Below are 19,384 nucleotides of genomic sequence, written 5' to 3' on the forward strand. Positions count from 1 at the left end.
GAGAAGTTAAAAAACAATCCTGTTTAAAATTGCATTTAAAAATACATAGGAAGGGCTTCCCTGGTGGCACAGTGGTTAAGAATCTGCCTGCCAATGCAGGGAACACAGGTTCGAGCCCTGGTCTGGGAAGATCCCACATGCCACGGAGCAACAAAGCCCGTACGCCACAACTACTGAGCCTGTGCTCTAGAGTCCACGAGCCACTACTACTGAGCCCACATGCCACAACTACTGAAACCCGCATGCCTAGAGCCCATGCTCCACAACAAGAGAAGCCACTGCAATGAGAAGACCATGCGTCACAATGAAGAGTAGCCCCTGCTCACTGCAACTAGAGAAAGCCCGTGCACAGCAACAAAGACCCAATGCAGCCAAAAATAAATAAATTAATTTTAAAAAATACCTAGGAATAAACTTAACCAAGGAGATGAAAGACCTACATGCTGCAAACTATAAAACACTGATAAAGGAAATTGAAGATGATTCAAAGAAATGGAAAGTCCATGCTCTTGGATTGGAAGAATTAACATTGTTAAAGTGGTCATACTAACCAAAGCAATCTACAGATTTAATGTGATCTCTATCAAAATACCCATAACATTTTTCACAGAACTAGAAAAAATAATTCTAAAATTTATATGGAACCACAAAAGACCCAAAATTGACAAAGCAATCCTGAGGAAAAAGAACAAAGCTGGAGGCATAACCCTTCCAGACTCAGACAATACCACAAAGCTACAGTTATTAAAACTTCACACTATTGGCACAAAAACAGACATGTAGATGGAATAGAATAGACAGCCCAGAAATAACCCACACACCTACCGTCAATTAATCTATGACAAAGGAGGCAAAAATATATACAATAGAGAAAAGACAGTCTCTTCAACAAGTGGTGTTGGGAAAGCTGGACAGCTACATGTAAATCAGTGAAATTAGAACACTCCCTCACACCATATACAAAAATAAACTCAAAATGGTTTAAAGACCTAAATATAAGATGTGACACCATAAAACTCCTAGAAGAGAACATAGGTAAAACATTCTCGGACATAAATCGTAGCAATATTTTCTTAGATCAGTCTCCCAAGGTAATAGAAACAAAAGCAAAAATAAACAAATGGGATCTAATCAAACTTATGAGCTTTTGCACAGCAAAGGAAACCATTAACAAAATGAAAAGACAACCTACGGAATGGGAAAAAATACTTGCAAATGATGCAACCAACAAGGGCTTAATTTCCAAAATATACAAACAGCTCATACTACCCAATAGCACAAAAACAAACAACCCAATCAAAAATGAGCAGAAGAGGGGCTTCCCTGGTGGCGCAGTGGTTGAGAATCTGCCTGCTAATGCAGGGGACACAGGTTCGAGCCCTGGTCTGGGAAGATCCCACATGCCGCGGAGCAACTAGGCCCGTGAGCCACAACTACTGAGCCTGTGCGTCTGGAGCCTGTGCCCCGCAACAAGAGAGGCCGCGACAGTGAAAGGCCTGCGCACCACGATGAAGAGTGGCCCCCGCTTGCCACAACTAGAGAAAGCCCTCGCATAGAAACGAAGACCCAACACAGGCAAAAAAAAAAAAAATGAGCAGAAGACCTAACAGACATCTCTCCAAAGAAGACATACAGATAGCCAATAGGCACGTGAAAAGATGCTCAACATCGCTAATTATTAGTGAAATGGAAATTAAAACCACAATGAGGTATCACTTCACACCAGTCAGAATGGCTATTATCAAAAAGTCTTCAAATAATACTGCAGACAGTGTGGATCAAATGGAACCCTCCTACTGTTGGTGGCAACGTATACTGGTGCAGCCACTATGGAGGGTATGGAGGTTCCTTAAAAACCTAAAAATAGTGCTACCATGTGATCCAGCAATCCCACTTGTGTACATACCCAGAAAACACGAAAACTCTAATTCATAAACATACATGCACCCCAATGTTCATAGCAGCACTATTTACAATAGCCAAGACATGGAAACAACCCAAGTGCCCATCAGCAGACAATTAGCTTAAGGAGATGTGGTATACATACACAATGGAATACTACTCAGCCATAAGAGAATGAAATGTTGTCATTTGCAGCAATATGGATGGACCCAGAGATTATACTTAGTGAAGTAATTATATGATATCACTTATACATGGAATCTAAAAAATAATACAAATGAATCTATGTACAAAACAGAAACAGACTCATAGAAAACAAATTTATGATTACCAAAGGGGGAAGGGGTGGGGGAAGGATAATTTAGGAGTATGGGATTAACAGATACAAACTACTATATATAAAATCAACAACAAGGATTTACTGCATAGCACAGGGAACTATATTCAATATCTTGTAATAACCTATAATGGAAAATAGTCTGAAAAGTATATATACATAACTGAATCACTTTGCTGTATACTAAACACAATATTGTAAATCAACTATACTTCAATTTTAAAAAAGAATGAAGTAAAAATAAAAAATGTCTTCAATGTACATGTATTATATTTTTCAAACAGCTAATAAGTTGTTAGGACATAAATACTTCAGTTGTTGGGACCTAATTATTTATAAGTGGAATGGTTAGGTATTTCTTCTGACCTAGGGGCACCATGAAAAAATTACTAAGACACTAAGGGAGATGTGAACTAAGAAGGTTTAGGACCATCTGAGGCTTGTGTCCACATCTATAAAATGGAGAAACCTGCCCTGCCTTCCCCTTGTGATCACTGAAGAGCAACTGAGATACTGTATGTCACAGATGTAACATCTGTTCTCCACTCCCCCATCCTGATGGGACCTGGACTAGCTTCAGGAATCTACCCCTCCCTCAAATACCCACGTGCTTCCAGGAAGTTGAGTCCAGGGGAGCTCCAGGAGCAGGTTGGCTTTATCTAAGGATAAGCCTACCCTCTCTGCCAAAGACTGGTGCAGGACTGGCTTGTGACTTATCTAGATCCATGGAGACACAAGACAAGGTTTGCTGAGGGCTCCTGAGACGCTCTCTTCTTCTGGATGTTGCTGTGTGTAGAAATGAGATCCAGAACTTGCTACATGATGGGGAAAAAAATGAAGGTGAAAAGCTGGGTAGGGAAGTTGAACAGTAGTCCAGGGAAGAGGTAATAGGGGTCTGGATGAAAGCAGCAATGGGAGATGGGCAGAAGGATGGATATGGGAGCTCTGAAAGTGGAACTGACAGCACTTCACTATTGAGTTTCAGTCCTTTAATAAATATTCACAAAGTTTCCAGTCATGGGCCAGGCACTACTCTAGGAACTGGGGACTTAGCAACGAAACCTAGCAGTGAAACCTACAAGGTCCTTCATAAAGCTTCTGCTCTAGCCTGCACTGGTTAAGGAGTGAGGGCTGGGGTCAGTCAGCATGTCAGCAGTGATACACAGTGTGAAGGAAAATAAAATAGGGTGAGGGGAGAGCGAGTGACAAGGCAGCTGCCATCCTGGACAGGGGTCAGGAAAGGACTCTCCGTAAGGGACATGTGAACAGTGGCCGAATGAGGTGAGGCGTAAGCCGTGGGGGCCTACTGGGGGCAGAGGGCTTCACTTTATTACACAGAAGTGGAAGCTGGAGACTGGTAAGAGGAGGAAAAGTCTAGTAACACTTTCAAATGCATGATGGTGGAGTTTACTGATAAAGAGACACATTTGGATGATACCAACAGGCAGCTACACACAGGAGCGGGTCTCGATGGAGAGGTGGCAATTATCTGAAGGAAACCTCAAGGACATTTTCTAAAATTCCAGTTCCAAGACACTGGCTGAATGACTTCCTTACCAAATTAAAAGGATCAGACTTTTCTATCTAAGGACATTCATTCTGGTTAACAGTAGAGACTAAAATATTTCAAGGAGTAACAAAAGGCGATTTTAGTGCCATTTAAAGAACTTTCTTGAAAGTTTTTCACAAACTTAAAAGCATGAGTAAACTTTAGGGGGAAAAAAGCTTTATTTAATAAAAAGCATTATATTAATTCACTTAAAGTATATTATAAATATATAAATATTTTAAATCAACAAATATAACCAATCAAGTAAATTGGAAGGCAGAAAAACTGCCACAATTTAGTATAGACAAACTAAAAATATTCCTAAGTCAAAAGCCATGATGTTAACTGTTTTCAGAATTCAATCATCACTCTATAATCAGCCTTGTTTCCTGATTAGAATAGTTGGACCACTGTGATATTGTTTTTTCATGTTTCCATGCATATAATTTTTTGTATTATTCTATAGTGTAAATGCAATATTCAAATTCGTTTGAGTTGTGGTGCTTAGAACTTAGAGATTAGCTCTTGGTTTATTACTTTCAATAATTTTCTCTGACTTAAGCTGACTGATCTCTTCCTGGCTGAAGCCAAACTCTTTGAGTATCTCTTCAGTGTGTTCTCCTACAAAAGGATCCCTTTTGGACGAAGGGACAGCTGGGGTGTTGGACAGCTGGGGTGCAGGGCGGGGACTTACACCCTGCTCCCTATCAATAATAAATGAGCCCCGATCTCTGTGGTGACCACAGTGGGTAACCTCTTCAAAAGTCAAAACAGGAGTCACGCAGGCATCTGTGCCGTCAAAGATCTGACACCACTCTGCCTTTGTCTTCTTTGCAAATATATCTGCAAATTTCTTCTTCATTTCTGGCCAATCAGTTATGCTCATCTGACTGGGAAGTTCATCAGACTTTAGCCCAAGTCCTGAGAGAAAAACACAATTTCTTAAATTAGTATGCTTTGGGTAGAGTAAATATAATCAGTGAAAATGAGTTTTGAACTCACTATGCTCGCCCAAAACAGGATGTTCTATAGGGTTTCTCAAATGAGTCAGAAGAAGAAATTCAAATTCTACTTGAAGTTGGAGCCAAAGGCTGGAGAAGGTAGTAGGGGTAACAGGACTCAAAACAGACTTTCCAAGTCTTTGTCAAGATTTTATTATTTACATTTCATTCAAAATAGTCTATTTTTAATGGTCTAGTTTCCAGAAACTGACTTCTTCCTTCTGAGTAGATTTTTAAAAAGAAATTTCCTCATGATGTTACTATCTGTCATATTGAATTAAAATAACTCCATGTGCTTCCCTGGTGGCGCAGTGGTTAAGAATCCGCCTGCCAATGCAGAGGACACAGGTTCGATCCCTGGTCCGGGAAGATCCCACATGCCGCAGAGCAACTAAGCCCGTGCACCACAACTACTGAGCCCGCGTGCTGCAACTACTGAAGCCCGCGTGCCTAGAGCCCGTGCTCTGCAAGAGAAGCCACCGCAATGAGAAGCCCGCGCACGGCAACAAAGAGTAGACCCCGCTTGCTGCAACTAGAGAAAAGCCCACCCGCAGCAACAAAGACCCAACGCACAGCAACAAAGACCCAACGCGCAGCAACAAAGACTCAACGCAGCCATAAATAAATAAATAAATAAAATAAATTTATATTAAAAAACCCCCATATTTCATATACTGCTCCCAAACCCTACAAATGCTAAAATCTAAACACATTTATACAAGACTACTGGCAGACCTCGTTTTATTGTGCTTCACTTTATTGCACTTCACAGACACTGCATTTTTACAAATGGAAGGTCTGTGACAACCCTGTGTAGAGCAAGTCTATGGGTGCCATTTTTCCCAACAGCATTTGCTCACTTCGTGCCTCTGTGTCACATTTTGGTAATTCTTGCAATATTTCAAACCCTCCACCAGCAAAGAGATTACAACTCATGGAAAGCTCAGATGATGGTTAGCATTTTTTAGCAATAAAGTATTTTTTAATTAAGGTATGTACATTGTTTTTTTAGACAATGCTACTGCATACTTAATAGACTGCAGTATCATGTAAACATAGCTTTTATGTGTACTGGGAAACCAAAAAAATCATGTGATTTGCTTTATTGAGATAGTCTCTTTATTGCAGTGGTCTGGAACCCAACCCACAAAGTCTGTGAGGTATGCCTGTACCTCCGTTTTCAAGGAAGAAGTATAAAGATAAATGATTAAATTCAAGATTGCAATTTTATAAATACTGTTCATTTCTCTTTATTTTCGTCAAATAAAAGAGCTCTAGGAGGGCAGCGATATTTGACTCATTACTCTCTTACAACCCTGCTGTGACCTAGGAACAAAGGACTTGTAAAGTAACCAAAGACACATGCAAATTGTTCCTACAGCAAACAGGACAGAAAATTATCAGCCAGCCAATCAACAGGGGGCACAGAGCCTTTTTTTCTCTCTCAAGCATGAAGAACCTTGAAGGGCCCATCAACACAAGGGACAGAGAGGATGAAAGCATCTGCCAGGGGATATCACAGGAAGGATGGCTTCTCTGGCCCATGACCTGATCTGTGCTTCCTTTATTGACTACAAGCACCTACCCCTGTAGATACAACCAAACTCCAGTGCTGATTAAATTTTACCCAAGGGGACACTTTGTTGGGGTTTGGTGTAACTGTCATTTTTATTCCCTCTTGTAGAAGAGGGTTTCTAAATTTAAATTACGCATAATATTTTGCATAAGTTTGGCCAAGTTAATCAAGTAATTCTCACTTTTATCATCCTTTCTTTATCTACCATGTTGAAAAACAATGACCAATTGTCATCTGTTCTGAAGATGCAAAAGTGCCTATGGAGGTAAGAAGACATGAATACTGCAGGCTCTTCTTAGTGTTTTGAGGGATATGAGGAGAACTCACATAGTTCTGAACAGCTGTGAAAAAACACCTGTGGGATATACAAGTACATTTTTCTCTCTCTGTAGCCACATGTCCCGTTCAAAACCAGGAAAGATATGGAGCCATAGTTTCAGGTTTATCACTATAATCTATAAGGAAATGTTTCTAAGGGTGTCTTTCACTTTGCTTTCTCTTTCCTGATAGCCCCAAACTCTGGGATTAAAAAACACATAAAACGAGCAGTTGGCCAAAAGCATTTAAGTAGACCACAGCTACTGCTGGAAACGTATTTGCATGCTTTTTTACACAGTTTTTTTTAAAAAAAAAATCAGAATGTGATCAGAATCACAAACTAAATAAAACTGGAGTCAATAGTTCTCCAACAAACACTATACTTGAGATTACACAGATCATAGTTTGTATACTGGAAAATACTAGAAATCAAAAGACCCCAGGCTCTACCCCTAACTCTGACACGCCAGCTCTTCCATGGTCCTATCACCCTTTCTCAGCCCACAACTTCCCATCCAGCTCAGGACCCCGCATCAAGGCCCCAGGATAAACTTCCAGTGGTTTAGGGTGGGCTGCTTCCTGTGCTCCTGACAGCCTATACGTAACTCTGAATCCACTTCCCCACAGAACACAATTATAGATTGTGGCTAGTTTTTATAGTACAATCAATATTAAATTTCTGCTATTATAAGTCAAACAGACTTTCAGAGACTGACCTGGGGACTCAGACACCATTTAAAACTTGGGAAAATATGTTTTGATTTCCAAAAAACTACCTTACACGTACATGTATACACACACACACACACAATTATACAAAATATTTATTGTTTTAAGTACACATAAAAAACTTTCTGCTCTGTAACACATTAGGCGCATATTAAGCAGTCAGAAATGCATGCTGCCAAGTATGCAATGACATATATACAAAGATTAATGCTTATTAATAAACAATAAACATTATGTGTTATAATGTAAACCTGGAAAAAATGTAAATTAACTTGAATAAGGAAGTGGTTAAATAAATTTTAGTACAGGTATAGCACAGAATATGGCATGGCTGCTATATAAAGAGGGTGAGGCTGAAGATCTTTGGTACTGACAAAAAAGGATGTCTTAGCTATATTTTTGAATAAAAATAGTTACTAATTATAAATTTATATAATTAAATAGATTATATATAAATTGTAAAAAAATTTTACTTGTGTTTGTATGTGCACAGGGAAAGTTCTTCAAGGCCACATCCCAAACTTTCCCAAAGTGGAAGGACAAGGGAGAATTTTTACCTCTTACTTTACAAATTCTGTATTGTTTACATTTTTTTCATTAAAAAAATACATTTTGAATATTTTTCATTTTTTTAAATTGTGGTAAAATACACAAAATATAAAATTTACCATTTTAGTCACTATTAAGAATACAGTACTGTATCATTAAGTACATTCATATTGTTCTGGAACCATTACCACCATCCGTCTCCAGAACTTTTCATCTTCCCGAATTGAAACTCTATACCCATTAAACACTATAACTCTCTATTCCCTGCTTCCCCAGCTCCTCGCAACCACCGTTCTACTTTCTATGACTTTGACCACTCTAGGTATCTCATATAAGTGGAATAATACAATATTTGTCCTTCTGTGACTAGCTTATTTCACTTAGCATAATGTCTTCAAGGTTCATCCATGTTTAGCATATGTCAGAATTTCTTTCTTTTTGTAAGGCTGACTAATATTTCATTGTTTTTTATATATATCACATTTTGTTTATCCATTCATCTGTTGATGGACACTTTGGTTGCTTCCACCTTTTAACTACTGTAAATAATGCTATGAACACGGATGTACAAATATCTGTTCAAGTTCCCACTTTTAATTCTTTTGGATATATACCCAGAAGTGGAATCGCTGGATCATATGGTAATCCTATGTTTAATTTTTTGAGAAGCCACCATACCATTTTCCACAGCGGCTGCACAATTCTACATTCGCAACAGTAATGCACGGGGTTCCAATTTCTCCACATCATTACCGACACTTGTTATTTTCTGGTTTTCTTTTAATAACATTTTGAAATTTTAAAACAACTTTAAAAAATTCTCTATTGCTTATCTGATTTACTACAAGAGTCTCAAGATGTCATGAAATTCTCAGTACTTTCACATTTCTTTGCCCTGGAAAGCAGCAGGGGCATAGCACAGAGGAGTCGAAGCCTTACAAAAACCTTGTGTATTTATGTTCAGACACTGAGAACTAAATAAAGGTATGTTCTCAAAGATCTCAGTATATAAGGTGAAATAAATAAATTAATACTACCTCAAAAAATCATTACAGGGCTTCCCTGGTGGCGCAGTGGTTGAGAATCTGCCTGCTAATGCAGGGGACACGGGTTCGAGCCCTGGTCTGGGAAGATCCCACATGCCGCGGAGCAACTGGGCCCGTGAGCCACAACTACTGAGCCTGCGTGTCTGGAGCCTGTGCTCTGCAACAAGAGAGGCCACGATAGTGAGAGGCCCATGCACCACAATGAAGAGTGGCCCCCGCTTGCCACAACTAGAGAAAGCCCTCGCACAGAAACGAAGACCCAACACAGCCAAAAATTTAAAAAAAAAATCATTACAGATATGGGGGTTTGTCCGGTTAGGCCTGAGAGAGAAATAATGTGTATGTGACAAGTAAAAGTACTATTTTTGCAAATCAATATTGTAGAATCAAGAAGATGCTGAGGCATTTCGGCATGGACTATGTAGACTAAACAAAAGCTGACTGAACTTGCTAAGTCCACCTAAAGCACAAGCCACCTGCCAGCTAAGGATCCTTAGTGAACTTTAAAGGGAGAGAGGACATGAAAGATACCACAAAAGGCCGTGACTGCAAAACAACTGGAGGGGTTACAGAGTTTAGACTCAGAAAGAGGAAACCAGGGAGAAGATGATCACAAGTCAAGGGCTGGAGCAGTCTGCCTGCTATAAAATGAGGTGGAGTGTGGATGTTAGAAATGATCATTCTAAACATGTATGTTTTTAAGAAAACAACAAAATACACCACAGAGAGGAGTTAAATTCTGAAATGACAGAGCAAGGACCTTCAAAAATTGGCTCTTGCATGAAAGCAACAAGAACACTGGCACAAATTGTCAGAATCAACATTTTTGTAACTCTAGAAATTAACTAAAAGCTTGCAACAATCTAAGGAGCATATTTAAGACAAAAAATGACTGAACTCAGTAAGACCAGTGAGCTTTGTGGTGTTGTTAACTTAGGCTAATTTCCTCCCTCTCTCCCCAGCTCTGTGATGGCCTTGAAAACCAACAGGCTCTCAACAATGGTATTCGTGAAAACCAGTAGGTTAACAGCCAAGGAAGAGGAGGCAAAATGAGTTTGAAGCTCCCGCAAAATCCTACCCCCAGAGAAGCGCCATTGTTTGGCCTGTCTGACAGCTCCCAGAAAATCCCCATCCCCAGGGCTTGTCTTTATTTGATCTGACTCAGAGCTTACACTGCCCTATTCCTGAGACATTTGTCAAAAAAAAAAAAAAAAAAAAAAGGCAGTTGCAACTGTCATTTAGAATTGCCTGTGCATGGTGATAATAAAATTTCACTGAAGATTAGTTAATTTTATTATTATATTTAAATTCCCTATAGACAAAAACACAAGGTTTTTGTAAGGCACAGACTCCACTATGTTATGTACCTGCTGCTTCCTAGGGCCCTGCACCCCAGAGTGGGAGTGTTGTTCCCACCACTCAGCCCCTCGTATAGCATTGTTCTGCCCAGAATTTTGAATTGACCTCTAGTCTTAGTCTTAATTTCTGGATGGAAAGGCATCCTCTATGATCTAGATAAACCATTTTGTTCTATGGTTTCTCTAACTTATAGTTAAGTTGGTGAAGTTAATATAGTTGATCATAGAATGCTTTCTGATGCTAGCAAAAACAATCATTTCAGCGATATACAAATAACTCTGAGTAGCACTGCGCATCTGAAAAGCTACCAAATACAGCGATAAAACTCCAAACTTAAAGCTGAAAGATAAATGTGCTGCAACCAGCTTGTCACACTGCTTCAGAGTATATTCTAAAACTTCTTAGATACTAAATTATCTGTAAACTTTAAATTCGCATTTCACAGGAACAAAGTAACTTCAGTGCAATTATCAATTAGGGAAGGGGGGATCCCAAATTTTCCTGCTAACTTCTGGCAACATGTCAATAAGACAAGAATCTGCAAGAAAGGTAAACTGCAGAAGCATCAAGTGATGGTAACATATTCCAACAAATTCTCATTCACCAAAGTCTCTCTGTGCTCTGGTGACCCCATCACTGAAGTACCATGAGGGACATCTATCAAGGAACAAAAACTGGTAGAACCAGTAGATCATTTCTAGGGAAGAAAAGGATGTGGGCACACATGGGCAAGATAAATATCCAATACTACGGAGTATGAAATGTGATAAAAACACTGAACTACCACAAAAAGGATTATTATTTTTTTAATCTGAGCTATTTTACAGACTTGTAAAATTACTTGTCAATTTAAAAGATGAGGGAAGTGCCCCACAATATAATGATGGCTATAATTAAGTTAATTATAAAGTGGATATATAATAAAAGACATCATGAACTTCAAAAGACTCCAAAATAGAGTCTAAAAAACATCCACAGAAAAGAGGTACTCACCCTTGAGCAGCAGCTCATAGAACTGGGGCTCTAATGCTCCAACAGCCATGAACCCCCCATCCGCCGTCCTGTAGGTTGTGTAGAAAGGCGCTCCACCATCTAACATGTTCTGTCCACGAGGCTGTTCCCACAGTCCTGTTTGTTGGGTTTTCCACAGAAAAGAACCTAGATATGCTGTTCCTTCCACCTTTGAAGAAACAGAATACAGTACGAATCCAGACAATTCAACTATAAAAAGCATGATCGATTTCTACTTGAGTTTTTAAAAAATATTTGTATAAAAATGTTTATCTTAGAATATAGGAGGATTATATCTAATTATACAACTTCTTTGATATTTCAAGAAAGTGAGTTAGAGCAGGCTTATGACAGAGTGAGTTTCTGCACTATTCAGATCAGGGAATACTGTTCAGAAAAGACTTAAAGGAACTACTTTTGTTCTTCCTTTCAAATGAGATTGGCAGAATGTTGATAATTTTTGAAGCTAAGTGAGGGTACATGGAAGTTCATTATACATTCTCTTTACTTTTATATATGTTAACAACTGTCAGGATAAAAAAGTTGAAAACAAAGCAAAAAGATTTTTTAAAAAATCTATCATCTGATCTCAATACCTACAAACACATACACACAGATATATGAAGCATATCACATTTTAAAGGTAAATCACATGACAGCTAAATTTAGTTTGTTCTAGTTTGACTCCAAGCCCAAGAAAACAAATTTGAGTATTTCATATATCTTAACTTTAATAATCACTAGAAAGTTACAAAATAAACATAACAGTATGGGTGGCAGGTATATGGGTTTTCAGAGTACAGACAAACTAGTTTGGGAATGCCAACTTCCCACTAGTCCTGAAGTAACGGGAATGGATTCACAAACTCAGGTATGATTATCACAAGGCTGGATGCACTGGGCTATCTAAAGAAGACTACTTCCTTATCCTTATGGCTTTATGATCCTTATGATTCTGGCACCACAGGGAGAAGGCCATCAAAGCATCCTTGTCTCTGAGGTTACCAACGGAGGGGCCCCCTTCCAACTGTGAGCATGGGACTTCTCACAGATTCTGGCTGTAAAACAAACACGAAATATATCTTTAGATACATCCCAGTTTTCCCGTTTAACTTGAGGAAGCTCATGCACACTTCAATTCATGGATCCGACATTTGTTGTCACCAAGTAGTGGAGTTTGTATAAGTGGCCTGTGGTGGTGCTTTTTTTTGAAATGGGGTTACAGAGATCTTAGAGTGTCCCCACATTTAGATGTACACACACAAACACACAAATACGACACACACACACACATAAACATACATATACATATATAACCTCTTTTACACACTGGATGTACTGATGAGTCTATTGAAAAAAGATGTCCTAACAGTGTTATGGGTCTGGTTTGGCTCACTCAGGATACAAACAGGCTCTAATTTAATTCCACCTTTACTTGGTGTCATAGGAGGATATAGGACAAGAGACACAGCAGCTATAATCCTCATCTCATCATGAGGCTGCCCAGCACATACTTCTCTTCTCCCCTCACCCACATGTAGTATGTGCTGCCACAGACCAGAGCCTCTGACACAGGGAAACTGCAGTCTCAATTTCCCAACCTTTTATATTGTTCTCATCACATAGGCCTAATGGCCTGCATGCCAACACACAGCCCCCCAGGTCAGATGAGCTCCCCCAGATCAGGAGTAAACACAGTAAAACGGACTGCACATTCCACAGTTACCTTAACTCTAGTTTCTAAGGCAACAGTCTGATGAAGAGACAACTCCAGGTCATCATAGGCAGGCCTGGATCAAGGATTCTGCTGCTAAAGTCATTTGGAAACCACTGACCCAAAAGAATAAGGTATCTGGGGACTTCCTTGGTGGTCCAGTGGTTAAGACTCCATGCTTCCAATGCAAGGGGTGAGGGTTCGATCCCTGACTGGAGAACTAAGATCCCACGTGTTGTGCGGCACAGCCAAGAAAATTAAAAAAAAACAAAAATTTAAAGAATAAGGTATCTATTTCCCCCAATCAGCCTCTTCCTTCAGCAGTCCTCCCCGGGGTGCCAGGGCCACCATCCACCGGGTCTTCCAAGCCAGAGATGGGGGAGCCATCCTTGATTCCTCCCTCTCCCTTCATTGCCAATATCTCATCAAATCCCAGCAATTTTACATCTCAAATGTAAATCCTTAAATCCAGACCCATTCTACCATTAACCATTTTAGTACTCGCCTTTCTCTCTCAGCGTCGTCTCCATCCAATCCATCCACCCTACCGCCAAAGATCTGTCCCAACGCAAAGGTAAAGTGACACTGGACTGGGCTCTCATCAACTAGCTGTGAGAACTCAGGCAAATTTCTGTGCTTTACTTTCCTCTTCATTAAAATAACAGTGTATTCCAAGTGAAATTGTTGTTTGGGGGATTAGGAGAAATCACACAGGAAAAGTGCCTAGGATAACATGAGGCAAGTGTATGAGGGTAAAAACACCGAAGCACCATGACACTTGAGTCTCCCCTACACAATGCAGCAGGAAGGTCTAGACTGGTCCATTTTACTTGAGCATCATTAAGAATCTTCTCTACCTGCTAAGGGAGACTTCCTGAGCCCAGTTTTGAATGAAGATTTCTTGAAAACCATATTCTAAGTACAAGAGACAGCACGGGGAAAATTGTTGAAACACAACATAGAAATCAGGTGAGTCATGAAAAGTTTAGAAGATTGACTCCACAAACAGATGATCAAAATATGACATTCTGACACATGTCAAAGATATGAAGCTATTTTAAAGAAAAGGCCACCCTTGGTAACTTGGATTCAAATTTCAAATCCCATTTATCTCTTGTCTTGTTCAGAAGAGGATTTGAGGCAGCCATATATCGACCTCAGGAACAACCAGGAGGCTTATCATTTCCCCCAATCAACACTTACCATGTTTGCATCAATGACCTGACCTTTGCCAGAGCGCGTGCGTTCAAACAGCGCCATCAGGATGCCCAGTGTGCACATGAGGCCACCACCACCAAAGTCAGCCAGGAGATTCAGCGGGGCATACGGAGCCTCACCACTCCTGCCAATTCTTGATAAAACACCTATACCATTAAAAAAAATTGGGGAACACTAACTGTAAATTTAATGCCTCTTTTAAATAAATACATGAACATCTTAGGGGGAAAACCAATCTCTGTAGTTACTAGTTGTAAGTGAAAACTAATAACCTAATGCTTTTCTAAACCTAAACCTGTTCAGCATATTTATAAGAAGGCTTTCCTTCTAACCACGTTCCTTGTTTGACTTTTTTGCTTTCTCTAAAACTTTATTCCAACTAACATTCTCAGAATTCTGTTGCTAAGTTTTTATTCACTGGGTTTTGGGGGGGAAATGGTTGCTATCCACTTAGCACTTTATGGCTTAACAACAGTATAATGCACTTCCATTCTTATTAGAAAGAGATGCAAGAAAATAAACACAAGAAAAAGAAAAGGAATTAAATTTTTAAATAGATGAGAAAAGCCAACTCTACACTCACTCTTTTCCTCAACCTTTAAATGTGTACACACAAAATTTGAGACTTCCTTGACTCAGCAATGCAGTTCTTAGAAATCTAGAATTAGGCCATTCTAAGATATGTTCTTTTTTTTTTTTTTAATTTATTTTTGGCTGAGTTGGATCTTCGTTGCTGCATGTGGGCTTTCTCTAGTTGCAGTGAGCAGGGGCTACTCTTCGTTGTGGTGCACGGGCTTCTCACTGCAGTGGCTTCTCTTGTTGCAGAGCACAGGCTCTAGGCATGCGGGCTTCAGTAGTTGTGGCGCGTGGGCTCAGTAGTTGTGGCTCGTGGGCTCTAGAGTGCAGGCTCAGTAGTTGTGGTGCACGGGCTTAGTTGCTCTGCAGCATGTGGGATCTTCCCGGACCAGGGATCGAACCCGTGTCCCCTGCATTGGCAGGCAGATTCTTAACCACGGCGCCACCAGGGAAGCCCTAAGATATGTTCTTACAGGCAAAAACTCTAGTAAGGTGATATTATGACCTGAAAACCATGGGCTTTTTCTACTATTCATAGAATTTCTAAAATCATGACTCAGTCAATGATTCTCAATAAAGTGAGGGAGGAAGGGAATCAAAATCAAACTATATCTTTGCAAAATACACAGCAACCATTTCTACTACCAACAAGTCTCTTACTTCCTAGCAGGGGCTTGCTGGAGAATTAACTTCACAAATGTAGTCAGTAAAGGTTACTAGTGAGCACATTACCCCTCCTATGTGTGAAGGCAGGGGGAGGCTGAGAATGACTGTTCCAAGACAAACCAACCCTTTTAAACAACCACATGCTCTTTATTGATTCCAGTAAATATTTAAATCTTCACTCTAAAAAAATTCTTTTTAATAAGTGTAACTGTAGATCTTGACTGGGAACAAAATAAAAAGTGTAGAGAAATTATTTTTTTCAACATACCTGACAAAGCCAAGTAGTTGATGTCATGTCCTGCTACCCTAGAGAATCTTCCTGATTGGCCGAATCCACTCAACCTGGCATAGATAAGCTTTGGATTCTCCTTCTGCAGAATCTCTGGGCTGAGCTGGAGTTTTTCCATCACACCTTGAGAAAAGTTACAATTTTTTTTTTTAAGAGAGCATGAACTGAGGATGGGTATAATCCCTTCTTTGTGGCAAACATAAAACAGCACTTTTGCAAGGAAAACTAGTAACATTTGTTGTGGGTTTATAGGGTATTGCCAGTAATTAAGGACCCAGAGAGTGCAGCCCCCATTTCTGGAATGTGTGGCTTCCCCCCGACCCCCAGAATGCTACTTCCCTCCAGCACTGCCCTGCATCCCTTCAGGCATACCCAAGCATCTTCAATCCTCAGAGTGGACATTTCGTCCCTTTATTCAGGCCCTTTATAGTTCCCCAAATTCTCTCCTTAGTCATTTATTAGAAATGGTCTGTTCTTTTGGAAGTTACTCTGGGTCTTTGACAAAAAATTCACTTTTGTAAGCTGCTATTCCTTTCAGGACCTTTTCTATGTCTATATCTGCATCAGTGCCTGCTATACTTACGTATGTATATATTCCATCTTCCCTATCAGCTCAGAAGCTCCTCTGGCAGGATTCATGCCTCATCTCTTTCCACAGGCTTATAACGTGCCTCTACCTCCATAAAGCTATGGTAAGTTACAAAAGAACTCTGTTCCTAGAGTGGTGGTTGCCAAGGGGTAGGGGGTTGGGAGAGGGATGGATTGGGAGTTTCGGATTAGCAGATGCAAACTGGTGTATACAGAATGGATAAACAACAAGGTCCTACGTATAGCACAGGCAACTATATTCAATATCCTGTGATAAACCTTAATGGAAAAGAATATGAAAAAGAATGTATAAATATGTATAACTGAGTCACTTTGCTGTACAGCAGCAATTAACACATTGTAAATCAAGTATACTTCAATAAAAAATAAAATAAAATAAAAAGAACTTTATTCCTCTATCTAGATAAACATCAGCCACAATTCCCTCCCCTGGCAGCTATGTCTGTATTCACAGCTCTACCCTTCTCCTAATTCCAAGATTGTGGACAAGTTATTTAACCATGCTGAACCTCCTTCAACTTCAAATACGGTATTATTAAATTATGACATAATCCTAATTACTAAATTATTAGTTATAATCCTCAAATCTGAGGGTAAATGAATTGACACATTTAAATATGCCTGGCGCCCACAGACGTTCAATTCATTCACCAAACATTTACTGCCTTCCTGTTATATACCAGGCAAAGCTCTGTATTTGTACTTGAGCAAGATGACGGTGGCAGTTGTCTAAGAATAGATCGGAGTGGTGCTACACCCAAACATCAGCTTTAAAAAAGCTGTTAACAACGCTGCCAAGGAAGCTGCAGCAGGTATGAAGAGAAAGAATCCTGAGTCATAGAAAGGAGGAAGAATGATGGGACTGGTGATAACTGAAAGCTGGTAGGGGGAAAGGAAGATTTGGAGTCCTGGTTGAAGTACAAGTTTCTGATTCAGGCAACTGGGTGGACATTGGTTACATTCACTGAAATACAATACCAAGAGGAGATGCCATTTTAGTAGGGAAGATGATGAGCTCAGTTTGGAATACGTGGAAGCTGCAGGGCCCGGGGGAAGGCCAAGTAGAAATGGACAGGAGCTGGGTATTCCGGAAGTCTGTGGCTCTAAAAGGGGGTACAGTTATAGATTTGGCCAACATCTGCCTGTAAAAAGTAAAAATAATAGGAATGGATAAGGTGGCTCCAAGAAGCAGAGTGTAAAGGAAATTGAGCAGAAGCTGGAACTTGGGAACACCAGCATTTAAGGGAGGGAGTTGTCCTGGGTCCGTGGATGGCCTTATGAGGTACACCAAGCTCCAAACGGTAGCAAAATGTCTATGTACCTATATGCAGCTTTCCAGGGAGAGAATCTATGGCTTTCGATCGTTTCTCATAGGGTTCACGATCCTCAAGTAATTAAGAATGGCAACTATAATAGGGTGACTCAAAAAAAGAGAAACTGGGAAGGAGTCAGAGAGGTATGAGAAAAGCAAAGGCAACAGCAGTATCTCGGAGTCCAAGTATGGAAGACCGTCTCGGGGGCGAACGATCAGCAACAATATCAAATGCAACAGAAAGGTCTAGACAGACAGGGACGGAAAAGGCTCGGGTGGCAACAGGGAAAAGGTGTGCCAGGCCAACCCCAAATGTCCGGCGGCCTCCCTTCTTCTGGGACCGCCCCTCGTTCGGTCTCGCGTCGCGTCGGGATCTGGGGCTCACCAGGGCGGAAGGATTCCAGCATCACATCCGCCCGGGCGCACAGCGACCGCAACACCGCCGCTCCCCGCGGCCGCTTCAGGTCCACGGCCAGCGAGCGCTTGCCCCTGGCCATACGGCTCAGGTCGCCGCGGGAGCCCGGCCGGTCCACACGCACCACCTGCGCCCCGAAGTCCGCCAGGACCATACCGCAGAACGGGCCCGGGGCCAGGCCGGCCAGTTCCACGACCGAGACGCCCTGCAAAGCCATGGGCACCCGCATCTCCTTCCGAAGGCGTAAAAGACGGAGCGGCCCCAACCTCAGCCACTCGGGCCTGGGGCCCTCTTCTGTCGCACGCTCCCTCCGTCCCTCGTGACCCCGCCCTCGTGGCCTCTCCCTTGTGCGCCTGCGTGCGGCCGCGGAGTCTGCGCATTGGTGCGTTTCTTGGCCCCGCCTCCCCGGGTCCGGGTCCGCTAGTGGGCCGGCGGAGGGATCGTTTTTTTAACTTTGCGGGATCCTAAATCGTGAGCGGGCTTGACCTGGAGAGCCCGTGGATGGTCACCGACTTCTCCGGACGCTTTTACTCTCGCTGTTGCGATCCCAGCTGTTGTGCGCTTTGGGTTCGTAAACCTCTCCGGCCCTGGAGAAATTAAAAGTACATAAATATTTAAGAACAGTGCTGAAGTATTTTTTTCGGTGGGCTGCAGACTGTCTTCTTCACCGTTCTTACTTCTTTCTTAGCCACCCGATGATTCACCCACAGATGGCTTGCGTATAGTGGAATATCAAAAGAACAGCTGAGCGTGTGGTGCTCATCAGAGCCAAATCAGAGAGGTTTAAAAATATTTTTAAATTTGTCACCTGCCATTTCTACAGACAATTACGGCTTGGAGTTTTAGATTTTAATGCACATTTTTTAAAACTACAATAGAATAATCACAGATAGGCCTACTCCTTTCAGTTAAGGGTGCTCCAGGAACTAAGGAGAGACTTTTATAGAGTAGAGGCAAGGCAAGGAAATTATTCATTGGCTATACGTTAAAGCCTAGTTGGCTGTTTGCGTTTGGTTCTTAGCTTTGATTTCCGAAATTTGAGGCATTTACAGGGTTAGATTCGGCCTGCTTACAGAGGCTGCCCAGGGCATTAGAGCCACATCAGTTTAATGGCTTCCTTGTTTAATTCATTTAACATCTTTTTGTCCCCCTCTATCCCATGTTCCTACCTTTGCTCAAGCATAAGTTTCCTTACCCCTATCCTCTTG

The 19,384-nt window shown here is 41.0% G+C and overlaps 1 protein-coding gene across 1 annotated transcript; it reads right to left on the reverse strand.

Annotated features, from left to right (window-relative positions):
* Positions 1 to 4,234: 4,234 nt before the first annotated feature.
* AMACR (alpha-methylacyl-CoA racemase) lies at positions 4,235 to 18,578 on the reverse strand. Its single transcript, XM_036846868.1, has 5 exons — positions 18,147 to 18,578; positions 15,820 to 15,963; positions 14,295 to 14,455; positions 11,360 to 11,546; positions 4,235 to 4,709 (listed from the first exon to the last, which is right to left on the reverse strand). The coding sequence occupies exons 1-5, from the start codon at positions 18,403 to 18,405 to the stop codon at positions 4,300 to 4,302; spliced, it is 1,161 nt and encodes a 386-aa protein (XP_036702763.1). The 5' UTR covers positions 18,406 to 18,578; the 3' UTR covers positions 4,235 to 4,299.
* Between the last annotated feature and the right edge of the window lie 806 nt (positions 18,579 to 19,384).

Source organism: Balaenoptera musculus, chromosome 3, assembly GCF_009873245.2.
Source record: "Balaenoptera musculus isolate JJ_BM4_2016_0621 chromosome 3, mBalMus1.pri.v3, whole genome shotgun sequence".
Taxonomy (NCBI): Eukaryota; Metazoa; Chordata; class Mammalia; order Artiodactyla; family Balaenopteridae; genus Balaenoptera; species Balaenoptera musculus.

Bases quoted from the DNA above. Each gene is read 5' to 3' on its own strand.
- AMACR (XM_036846868.1), bottom strand. From the start codon at position 18,405: ATGCGGGTGCCCATGGCTTTGCAGGGCGTCTCGGTCGTGGAACTGGCC. The intron at 15,964-18,146 runs GTGAGCCCCAGA...ACTTTTCTCAAG, and splicing joins GCTGGAATCCTTCCGCCCTG to GTGTGATGGAAAAACTCCAG. The intron at 4,710-11,359 runs GTGAGTACCTCT...TTTTTCTCTCAG, and splicing joins CTATGAGCTGCTGCTCAAGG to GACTTGGGCTAAAGTCTGAT.